Source organism: Geospiza fortis, unplaced genomic scaffold, assembly GCF_000277835.1.
Source record: "Geospiza fortis unplaced genomic scaffold, GeoFor_1.0 scaffold174, whole genome shotgun sequence".
Lineage (NCBI taxonomy): Eukaryota > Metazoa > Chordata > Aves > Passeriformes > Thraupidae > Geospiza > Geospiza fortis.
The window spans coordinates 1,241,172-1,252,001 of record NW_005054480.1 but is presented as its reverse complement, the minus strand read 5'-3'; the positions used below and the strand labels follow the sequence as shown (position 1 = coordinate 1,252,001).

The 10,830-nt window shown below is 57.1% G+C and overlaps 1 protein-coding gene across 1 annotated transcript in view; it reads left to right on the top strand.

The window, feature by feature from the left end:
• TLN1 (talin 1) overlaps positions 1 to 10,830 on the top strand; it is a 27,891-nt gene that overhangs the window by 10,371 nt on the left and 6,690 nt on the right. Inside the window, exons 17-47 of the mRNA XM_031063067.1 lie at positions 27 to 194; positions 459 to 753; positions 850 to 1,016; positions 1,365 to 1,493; positions 1,797 to 1,910; positions 2,119 to 2,232; positions 2,390 to 2,524; positions 2,675 to 2,803; positions 2,916 to 3,018; positions 3,091 to 3,299; positions 3,407 to 3,526; positions 3,687 to 3,884; positions 4,215 to 4,354; positions 4,458 to 4,551; positions 4,705 to 4,794; positions 4,965 to 5,087; positions 5,267 to 5,410; positions 5,728 to 5,889; positions 5,978 to 6,118; positions 6,348 to 6,529; positions 6,884 to 7,016; positions 7,137 to 7,238; positions 7,330 to 7,500; positions 7,665 to 7,814; positions 7,945 to 8,046; positions 8,150 to 8,269; positions 8,563 to 8,709; positions 9,443 to 9,609; positions 9,851 to 10,034; positions 10,276 to 10,401; positions 10,692 to 10,825. Coding sequence (XP_030918927.1) covers positions 27 to 194; positions 459 to 753; positions 850 to 1,016; positions 1,365 to 1,493; positions 1,797 to 1,910; positions 2,119 to 2,232; positions 2,390 to 2,524; positions 2,675 to 2,803; positions 2,916 to 3,018; positions 3,091 to 3,299; positions 3,407 to 3,526; positions 3,687 to 3,884; positions 4,215 to 4,354; positions 4,458 to 4,551; positions 4,705 to 4,794; positions 4,965 to 5,087; positions 5,267 to 5,410; positions 5,728 to 5,889; positions 5,978 to 6,118; positions 6,348 to 6,529; positions 6,884 to 7,016; positions 7,137 to 7,238; positions 7,330 to 7,500; positions 7,665 to 7,814; positions 7,945 to 8,046; positions 8,150 to 8,269; positions 8,563 to 8,709; positions 9,443 to 9,609; positions 9,851 to 10,034; positions 10,276 to 10,401; positions 10,692 to 10,825 — 4,493 coding nt within the window. The remainder of the gene's footprint in view (positions 1 to 26; positions 195 to 458; positions 754 to 849; positions 1,017 to 1,364; positions 1,494 to 1,796; positions 1,911 to 2,118; positions 2,233 to 2,389; positions 2,525 to 2,674; positions 2,804 to 2,915; positions 3,019 to 3,090; positions 3,300 to 3,406; positions 3,527 to 3,686; positions 3,885 to 4,214; positions 4,355 to 4,457; positions 4,552 to 4,704; positions 4,795 to 4,964; positions 5,088 to 5,266; positions 5,411 to 5,727; positions 5,890 to 5,977; positions 6,119 to 6,347; positions 6,530 to 6,883; positions 7,017 to 7,136; positions 7,239 to 7,329; positions 7,501 to 7,664; positions 7,815 to 7,944; positions 8,047 to 8,149; positions 8,270 to 8,562; positions 8,710 to 9,442; positions 9,610 to 9,850; positions 10,035 to 10,275; positions 10,402 to 10,691; positions 10,826 to 10,830) is intronic.

Genomic DNA, 10,830 nt, shown 5'->3' with positions numbered 1-10,830 from the left:
CATTGCCCTTTTCTTTCCCCTCCCAGGACATGCTTATGCAGCTGGCAAAGGCGGTGGCCAATGCTGCTGCTGCGCTGGTGCTCAAAGCCAAGAATGTGGCTCAGAAAACAGAGGATGCAGCTCTGCAGACACAGGTGATAGCAGCGGCCACCCAGTGCGCCCTCTCCACCTCCCAGCTGGTGGCCTGCACCAAGGTAAGCAGCAAGGTTAACCCCTGCCTCAGCATGGGTGTGAGCTTCACCTGGCTGGAGGGCAGCTTTGCAGCGGGGTCCTAGGTGTGCCAGGACCACATGTCCTAAGGCAGGGCATTGGGAGTCTGGAAGTGTGGGCTGCCTCTTGTTGGAGGCCCTGCCGCTGTGCCCAAGCAATGACGATCCTCTTTGGAAGAGCAGAAGTTTGGGATAGCTCCTCCATAGAGCGTACCATGCTTGCTGCCCAGCCTTTGTTCTCCCTTCTAGGTTGTGGCTCCTACAATCAGCTCCCCAGTTTGCCAGGAGCAGCTGATCGAGGCTGGCAAGTTGGTGGCCAAATCAGCTGAGGGCTGTGTGGAGGCCTCTAAGGCAGCCACCAGCGATGACCAGCTCCTGAAGCAGGTGGGGGTGGCAGCCACAGCTGTCACCCAGCCCCTGAATGACCTGCTGCAGCACATCAAGCAGCATGCCTTGGGTGGGCAGCCCATCGGGCGCTACGACCAGGCCACTGACACCATCCTCAACGTCACTGAGAATATATTCAGCTCCATGGGCGATGCAGGTGAGAGTGAGACACCCAGGGCAGAGCACAAGGGATAGGGAGGTATCAGAGAGCCCCTGGGACTTGCTAACAGGCCACACTTCCATTCTGTTCCAGGGGAAATGGTGCGTCAGGCTCGTATTCTGGCCCAGGCCACCTCTGACCTTGTCAATGCCATCAAAGCTGATGCTGAGGGAGAGACAGACCTGGAGAATTCACGCAAGCTTCTGAGTGCAGCCAAGATCCTGGCTGATGCCACTGCCAAGATGGTGGAGGCTGCAAAGGTCAGTGTGTGGGGAAAGGTGGATGCTGGGTTTGGCCCCAGCCCTGTCTAATGCTATTGGCTCAGTGCTGGGTAGGAGATGAGCAGCCCCTGGTTGAGCAGCAGTTCCCAGAGCAAGGTCTTGCATTGAGCCAGGGACCTGTGGCGTGGACTCCTCCTGTGAAGGAGCCTCAGAAAGCAGAGGAGCTGTTATTGCTCCTGCTGCTGGACTCTTCCAGAGGGGCTGTGAACATCTCCCAAGTACTATAAACAGGTCTGTCTTGTGGGGGCCAGAGCAGAGGTTCTGCTCCAGGAGGAGAAGTGACTCTGTGGTCCCTGAGAGGTGTGATGGGTTTTCTGTTTTCTCTAGGGAGCTGCAGCTCACCAGGACAGCGAGGGGCAGCAGCAGCGGCTGCGTGAGGCAGCAGAAGGGCTCCGCATGGCAACCAATGCTGCAGCCCAGAACGCCATCAAGAAGAAGCTTGTGCACAAGCTGGAGGTGAGATGCTGGGCAAGGATCAGCAAAGGGCAAGCAAGCAGAGTCAGTGAGCAAGGCCTGTCCAGGAACCCCCATACAACTCCTCTTTCCAGAGGGATAAAGTCCTTTTCAAGTACAGTGTCCATGCTGCGTCACAGAGAAATCTTCCTTCCCTTGTGTGCACTGTGTTGTTTTGGGGTACTGGGAATGCTTGGGTGCCACAGGAGTAGGCACAGGTGAAGTTGTTTGGGGGATCTGGGCCCTGATCATGGCAGGGGGGCTCAATACAGACTGCCAGTGTAAACCTGTGCCTCCCTGTGCTAGCACGCAGCCAAGCAGGCCGCCGCCTCGGCCACACAGACCATCGCCGCTGCTCAGCACGCCTCCTCCTCCAACAAGAACCCCGCTGCTCAGCAGCAGCTGGTGCAGAGCTGCAAGGTAAGGGCCTGGGCCTGATCCCAGCATCTCCTGTGCTCCCTCTCCCTGTCTCATCTCCCCTTAGCTATGCTGGTACTTCCTGCTCCGCCACAGTGGTCAGACTGGACCCTGGGGTTCTGACTTAGGTCCTGTAGGAGCTGGTCTTTCGATCACTGGTCCTGGGTTGAATCCATGTGTGATCCTCTCCAGTAACCCTGTTCTCTGGCAGGTGGTGGCAGAGCAGATCCCAATGCTGGTGCAAGGTGTGCGAGGAAGCCAGTCCCAGCCGGACAGCCCCAGTGCCCAGCTGGCTCTCATTGCTGCCAGCCAGAACTTCCTGCAGGTACCCGTGCTGCCCAGAGCCTCCCATGTCAGCTCTGGCATTACAGCCTTCCTACCGTGCCTGTCCCTTTTAAGACACGAGGAAATCTTCTGCACACAGGCAGCTGAGATGCTGCCTGTTTGTTCCCTTCTCACTGCTTTTTTTTCTGGCCCAACAGCCCGGTGGGAAGATGGTAGCTGCAGCCAAGGCCACTGTCCCCACCATAACGGACCAAGCCTCTGCTATGCAGCTCAGCCAGTGTGCCAAGAACTTGGCCGCAGCTCTGGCTGAGCTCCGCACAGCAGCCCAGAAGGTGAGAGGCTGAGCCTCATCCTGCAGTGAGACACCAGCTGTGCACAGTGGTGGGGAATGGTGGGGACAGCCTGGTGGCAGGTTCTAGTCTCTGCCACAACCAGCTGGGCTCAGTGGTCACCTTCTCACCTTCCCTTCTGCTCTGTCACAGGCTCAGGAGGCGTGTGGACCCCTGGAGATAGACTCTGCACTGGGTCTGGTGCAGAGCCTGGAGAGGGACTTGCAGGAAGCCAAGGCAGCTGCCCGTGATGGCAAGCTCAAGCCTCTTCCAGGAGAGACGGTGAGGGTGCAGGGAAGGGTGGCTCAGGAAAGGGTGGCTCAGGGTGGACTCTGAGGCAGTGGAGTTGCCAAAGGTGCAGCTCACCAGCATGTCTCAACTCGGCCCCCTGCAGATGGAGAAGTGTGCCCAGGACCTGGGGAACAGCACCAAAGCTGTCAGCTCTGCCATCGCTCACCTCTTGGGAGAGGTGGCCCAGGGCAATGAGAACTACACAGGTACTGGCCTCCACAACAGGGCTGAGGGAAGGGGCACTGACCTGACAGACATTGACCTCTCCATCCCCCCAGGAATTGCTGCCCGGGAAGTGGCCCAGGCCCTGCGCTCACTCAGCCAGGCTGCCCGTGGTGTGGCAGCCAACACCTCCGACCCGCAGGCACAGAGTGCCATGCTGGAGTGTGCCAGTGATGTCATGGACAAAGCCAACAACCTCATTGAGGAGGCCCGGAAAGCAGTGGCCAAGCCTGGTGACCCAGAGAGCCAGCAGCGCCTGGCCCAGGTGGGTACAGGGAGTACACCAGTGTGCCCCATCAGGCTGTGGGAAGGTTATGGGGCTGGCTGGGTGGTGGTGAGGTGAGGTGGTGACCTCTCTTTGCTTCCCTTCAGGTGGCCAAGGCAGTGTCACAGGCCCTGACCCGCTGTGTTAACTGCCTGCCAGGGCAGCGGGACGTGGATGCTGCCATCCGCATGGTGGGAGAGGCCAGCAAGAGGCTGCTCTCAGATTCGGTGAGCTGAGCTAGGGCAGGAGGGGAAGGGGAAAATCTGGCAATGCAGGCTGGTCCAACTGCATTGGGTCACTCTTGCATATCCCCAGGCATGTGCCAGACTTTCATCTGCCATCTCCACTCATTTCTGTGCCTCTCCTAAACTCTCTTCTTCCTTCCAGTTCCCTCCTAGCACCAAGAGCTTCCAGGAGGCACAGAGCCAGCTGAACCAGGCAGCAGCAGGGCTCAATCAGTCTGCCAATGAGCTGGTTCAGGCGTCGCGTGGCACCCCTCAAGACCTGGCCAAGTCCTCTGGCAAATTCGGACATGACTTCAATGAATTCCTGCAGGCAGCTGTGGAGATGGCCAGCCAGTCCCCGGTGAGAGGAAATGCTTGTTGGGGTATCCTAAATCAAGGCAGACATTTGGGATATCTGAGAAATTAGCTGACCAAAGGCAGAGTGGCAAGGCAGTGGTGGTTAGGGTGACTGTGGCCAATGCAGCCAGGGAGATGGGGAGTGGAGCTGTGCAAAACCACAGCAACAGGGAGAAGGTGGCTTAGGTTAGTTCGGCAAGAATTCATATTTCCTTGCTGTTGGCGGACAAGTTGGATGAAGGGAACTAGCTCAGCTTGAAAATCCCCAGAGAAGACCCAGGATGGATGTAGGCTTTAAAAGGTGCTGCAGAAAACTCATTTTGGCTTATTGCAGAATAAGGAGGACCAGGCACAGGTAGTGTCGAACTTGAAGAGCATTTCCATGTCCTCCAGCAAGCTGCTGCTGGCTGCAAAGGCTCTCTCTGCTGACCCTGCTGCTCCCAACCTCAAGAATCAGCTGGCAGCAGCAGCACGGTAAGAGGAGCTGCTGCCTTAGAGCAGCTGGCCATAGACAGTAGTGGGGCTGGGTGGTGGGGCATGCATTGATCTGTGGATCTTTCTCCCATGTCCCTGGCAGGGCTGTGACTGACAGCATTAACCAGCTGATCACCATGTGCACCCAGCAGGCCCCAGGCCAGAAGGAGTGTGACAATGCCCTGCGAGAGCTGGAGGTAAGAAGCCACATATTGACAAGGCACTGGAAGGGTTGAGATGTTGGGTATGGGGGAGCTGCACCCCACTGCAAAGAACAGGAGGGAATGAAGAAGAGATGCAAGTGGAGGATGCAGAACTTTCCTCTGGGTGTGACACCTGTGTCCCTGCAGACGGTGAAGGAATTGTTGGAGAACCCCACCCAGACTGTCAATGACATGTCCTACTTCAACTGCCTTGACAGTGTCATGGAGAACTCCAAGGTAAGCCCTGAATGGAGGTTTGAAGAAGAACAGGGAGGGCTTGGGAAGGATATGTGAACAAAGAGAAAGGTGATTCCTCCCCTACCAATCAAACACAGTGAACTCTGATCCTGGGAGCACTGTGGGAGTCAGAGGCCGTCTCCATAACCAGTGTGTGGTGTGTCCTGCAGGTGCTGGGAGAGTCCATGGCTGGCATCTCCCAGAATGCCAAGAACAGCAAACTGCCTGAGTTTGGTGACTCCATCAGTGCCGCCTCCAAAGCTCTCTGTGGGCTGACAGAGGCAGCTGCCCAGGTGAGACACACTCAGTCCCAGCCCTGAGCCTTACCCCAGGGGCATAGTTGTTGCATGCACCCCCACCCCTGCCTTTCCAAATCAGTGGGAAATGCTGCAGACTCCTCAGCAGCCCGTGCTCTCTGTCAGCCTCCCTGCAGTGTGCAGGCTCTCTCTCACCACATCTCCCATGTTCCTAGGCTGCCTACCTTGTGGGGGTCTCAGACCCCAACAGCCAGCCAGGACAGCAGGGCTTGGTGGATCCCACTCAGTTTGCTAGAGCTAACCAAGCCATCCAGATGGCCTGCCAGAACCTGGTGGACCCTGCCTGTACTCAGTCCCAGGTGAGTGTGGGGTGGCGTTCCATTATAGGCATTTGATTGCATCAAAAGGAGTATGAAGCTAGTTGGAAGTGCCACATCCCAAGAGTTGGCCAAGATGATGACTAGTGTCTCATCAGGCCCCATCAGCTGCACTGGGAGCCAGCTGTCAGCTTTGGTGCAGTGGTGACAGTCCAGACAGGGCATGCAGGATCTTGGTGATCCTTCTTGGGTCCCAAAAGGGATACCTGTGGTCACTGGTGCCCTACACAGGGTGGGTGAGAAGGGAGAGCTGTAGGAATAACGCGTGAATCCTGCCTTAACTCCGCTTTCCCCTGCAGGTGCTGTCAGCAGCCACCATCGTAGCAAAGCACACCTCAGCCCTGTGCAACACGTGCCGTCTGGCGTCCTCCCGCACTGCCAATCCTGTGGCCAAGCGCCAGTTTGTCCAGTCGGCCAAGGAGGTGGCCAACAGCACTGCCAACCTGGTGAAGACCATCAAGGTGTGGAGTCCCTTCTGAGGCAGTGCACTGGTGATGGGTTTTGGGGTGCAGTGGGGGTTGGATAACTGCTCTGGTCTCTCCACACCAGGCCCTGGATGGCGAGTTCAACAAAGAGAACCGGGAGCGGTGCCGTGCTGCCACCGCCCCTCTCATAGAGGCTGTGGATAACCTGACAGCCTTCGCTTCCAACCCAGAGTTCGCCACCGTTCCTGCTCAGATCAGCCCAGAGGTGGGATGCTGCTCGGACAGGGAGGATGGAGCCTGGCTGTGACAGGCTCTGCTCGGGTGGAGAGAAGCTGTGTCTTCCCCTGAGCCTGGGGAGCCTGCGCTGAGGGGGTGTGATGGGGAGATGGCAGCAAGCCTTGGGCTTCAAGGGGCTGCTCCAGGGTAAAGGTCATGGGAGAGGGGGCAACTTCCCATGCACTCTCCCTTGCCTCACCTGTTGTCTCCCTGTGCAGGGGCGCAGAGCCATGGAGCCCATTGTCATTTCAGCCAAGACCATGCTGGAGAGCTCTGCTGGCCTCATCCAGACTGCCCGCTCTCTGGCTGTCAACCCCAAGGACCCACCACAGTGGTCAGTGCTCGCTGGCCACTCGCGCACAGTCTCAGACTCCATCAAGAAGCTGATCACCAACATGAGGTGAGCAGAGTCCTTCTCTGGCTGTAGCCGTGGCTCTGTCCCTGCTGGCACATACCCCTGCCCTGAGCAAGCATTCCTGGGGATGTTTTGGCTCATCATCTCCTTGAAGACAGCTGGTGCAGGCAGGCAAGGGACAGGATGGAAGACGCTGTCCCTTTTGTCCTTCCTGGAAGCTGCTTCTCCAGTTCTCACAAGGGTTGATGGGAACACACATTGATGTGCCCAGGCTCTATCACACTGGGTTGCCCCAAAGCCTGGGAGAGGGGTCTTGCCCCTCACCAGCACCAGCCAAGGCTGGGGGTGAAGGGATGGTGTAGCAGCTGCCAGTGCTTGGCTGATTCATCTGTCACTCAGGGACAAAGCTCCAGGACAGCGGGAGTGCGATGAGGCTATTGAGGTCCTGAACAGATGCCTGCGGGAGGTGGACCAGGCATCCCTTGCTGCCATCAGCCAGCAGCTGGCCCCCCGACAAGATATCTCCCAGGAGGTGGGTCAGGGACATGCTGTGGGCAAGCCTAAGGGACTGGGCATCCTCCCACAGACTCTTAGCAGCATGAAGGGACCTCAGCCCTGCTGCAGCCTCATGCAACACCCTCTCTTTGCACAGGCATTGCACAATCAGATGATCACAGCTGTCCAAGAGATCAGCAACCTGATCGAGCCTGTGGCTGCTGCGGCACGGGCCGAGGCCTCACAGCTGGGGCACAAGGTAATGGGAGTATGGCACTTGATGCCTGGGAAGGAGAGGTACAATGCAGCTGGGGCTGGAAGCTGCTGGTGCTGACACTGCTCTTCCCTAGGTGTCCCAGATGGCTCAGTATTTTGAGCCACTCATTATGGCAGCTGTTGGCGCTGCCTCCAAAACACCCAACCACCAGCAGCAGATGAACCTCCTGGACCAGACCAAAACACTGGCTGAATCTGCCTTGCAGATGCTGTACACAGCCAAGGAGGCTGGTGGGAACCCCAAGGTGAGCAGGAGGGGCACGTGTCAGTGCTGTGCCCTCCTTTGCATGTGGGTGCTGCATGGTGCACACACGTGAGCCAGACATGGAAAACCCAGAGTCAGTGTGCAGCATCCCTGTTGGGAGGGGAGCCACCACCTGTCTTCCCTCACTCTGGCTTCTCCTTGCAGCAAGCTGCCCACACTCAGGAGGCTCTGGAAGAGGCTGTGCAAATGATGAAGGAAGCAGTGGAGGACCTGACCACCACCCTGAATGAGGCAGCCAGTGCTGCAGGTGTCGTGGGGGGCATGGTGGACTCCATCACCCAAGCCATCAACCAGGTGAGGGGAGCAAGGAGAGGACCTGGACAGAGCTGGATGTGGGAGAGAGGGAGAGTCAGGGTCAAACCCTACAAGCTAAAGACCTTGTGGGTCAGAGCTGGATCCAGAATCTCCTGGTGTTCTCTTTCAGCTGGACGAAGGACCCATGGGTGAACCAGAAGGTACCTTTGTGGATTACCAGACCACAATGGTGAAGACAGCCAAGGCTATTGCAGTGACTGTGCAGGAAATGGTGGGTGCAAGCAAGCCTGTCACTCTAGAATGCACTGCCTGCCACTGAGTCAGGCTACTGCCCTCCTTGCCCTGTCCAACTCCTGCTCTTCTTCCATCAACAGGTCACCAAATCCACCACCAACCCAGATGAGCTGGGCATACTGGCCAACCAACTCACCCATGGCCATGGGCAGCTGGCACAAGAGGCCAAGCCAGCTGCCCTCACTGCCGAGAATGAGGAGGTGCGAGCCCAGGGGAGGTGCTGGAGTGTGATGTGGGGCAGAGCAGGGGCTGTTGGGGCGTGAGAACAGAGAACAGGGACATTTGAACCTCCCATTGGAGCTGGGGACAGGCAGCTTTCACACCTCCCCTGAAACATGACATAGAAACAAGGAGCAAAGCTGCGTTTCCTTTTTCCTTCCCCTGAGTGGGAGGATTGGGAAAGAGGAGCTGGGTGGCGGGTGTTTCCCAGCGGGTGTCACAGATGCAGGGCCTAGTTCCCTGCTGACTCTGTCACACACACATTCTTCTGCAGATCGGCTCCCACATCAAGCACCGGGTGCAGGAGCTGGGTCATGGCTGTGCTGCCCTGGTCACCAAGGCTGGAGCCCTGCAGTGCAGCCCCAGCGATGCCTACACCAAGAAGGAGCTGATAGAAAGTGCACGCAAGGTTTCTGAGAAGGTAGGTGGTCAAGATGTCAATGGTGAGGTGGGAGGGATACTGGATTCAGCCATGTGCCCCTGGAGCCACCACTCCAAGGGTGGTTTCCTGGTCCTGTTGGAATCTGTTGGCTTTCTTGACCACACTCCCCCTGCCCAGCTGATGGGGTGGAGGATGGATTCCCCTCTGCAGACACTGTAACAGCAGCTGGTGGGTGAGTGTGATGCCCAGGTGCTGCAGCCTGGGAAAACTGATCTACACACTGGTGACAGGCCAGGGCTCTCCAGATCAGTTCTTGCAGAGTTGGGCAAAGCATCTGCAAGCAATGCTTGCAGCTCACACTCAGTGATCAGTCTCCCCTTCACCTTTTGCTGGCATCCTGTCCATCAAGCCAATCTAAAGAGCACACTTCTGACAGACAGATGAAAAAATGTGGCTTAAAAAGTCCAGTTGATATGGGTAGAGAGCAGTGCTTGTCAGCAAAAACACAACAATAAACACTTGTCAGCCTGGCATCTGCAACTCTTACTAATTTGAAAACTAGCTGAGTCCAGCATCTCTTAGACCACCAAACATGATAGTTGCAAGGTAAAAATAAATAACTCTAAGCTAAGAAGGGGTGTGCAGACCAAAATATTCCCAGTTCCTCTCCTTGGTATGAAGCAGCGCCACCCTTGGGGGTGTTGGAGGTGTGTGCAGTGAGGGTTCCCTGAACCTGCTGTACTCCCCCAGTCACTTTACTCGTACCCCACAGGTGTCTCATGTGCTGGCAGCTCTTCAGGCAGGGAACCGTGGGACACAAGCCTGCATCACAGCAGCCAGCGCTGTCTCCGGCATCATTGCTGACCTTGACACCACCATCATGTTTGCTACAGCAGGAACTCTCAACCGGGAGAACTCTGAGACCTTTGCTGACCACAGGTACCCAGGCACCCTGTCCAGCCTCTGCTCAGCCAGAGACAGGGGTGTCAAGCTGTGTCCCATGTTTTTTCTGAGCTGTGGACCAGTCCCAAGCAGAGCTTCAAGCTCAAGTTGTGCTGGCTCTATTTCTCAAAACTCCAGCTTGTACATGGGAAAAGCAGGATCCACAGTCTCTCTGTACCCCAAGGACCATGTGTGCAGTAGAGAGCTGTGTCATGCCTGACACACATTTTCTCTCCAGGGAGGGCATCTTGAAGACAGCCAAGGCACTGGTGGAGGACACCAAGGTGTTGGTGCAGAATGCCACAGCCAGCCAGGAGAAGCTAGCCCAGGCAGCCCAGTCCTCTGTGTCCACCATCACCCGCCTGGCGGAGGTGGTGAAGCTGGGTGCTGCCAGCCTGGGATCTGAAGACCCCGAAACCCAGGTGTGGTTGGGTGTGTGGGCTGAGTGGAGACTGCTGGTAGCTTGCTTGGAGGGGTTGAGGGATGCAGACGTCATGTGGTGCTTAGGCTGGATCCCAGGAGTTGGGGAGAGAGGGGGCTGGGCTTTGGCTGGTGCTAGCTGAGCTGGACTCCCTGTGTGGCCTCTGGTGCCCAAATTTTCCCTGCTGAGCCACACCAAGTGTGACTTTAGTTCAGCCATTCCCCTGATCTTGCTCTCCCCAGGTGGTCCTAATCAATGCTGTGAAGGATGTGGCCAAGGCACTTGGAGACTTGATTGGTGCCACCAAAGCAGCTGCTGGCAAAGCTGGAGATGATCCTGCTGTCTACCAGCTGAAGAACTCTGCCAAGGTCTGTGCTGATTGTGATGGGAAGAAGGAGGGGAGGCAGTGGGGTTGGAGAAAGAGAAGTTTTCTTCTGCCTGTTTGGGCACAGGAACACAACTCGGGTGCAGTTCAGGACAGAAGGGTAGGAAGGGACACATAAAAGGTGGAGCACAGCTTGCAGAGGAGCAGTTGAGGCAGTTTGAGTGGAGTATGGGGATGGGGCAGTTTGGAACCAGTCCAGAGGGGAAGGACAGGTGCTGGCAACAGGCCAGAGCTTGTGTGGGAATTCACCTGGCTCTCTCTCTCCTCCCATAGGTGATGGTGACAAATGTCACTTCCTTGCTGAAGACAGTGAAGGCTGTCGAGGACGAGGCCACGAAGGGGACACGGGCACTGGAGGCCACCATCGAGCACATTCGCCAGGAGCTGGCGGTGCGTACGGCCGCGGGGCTGT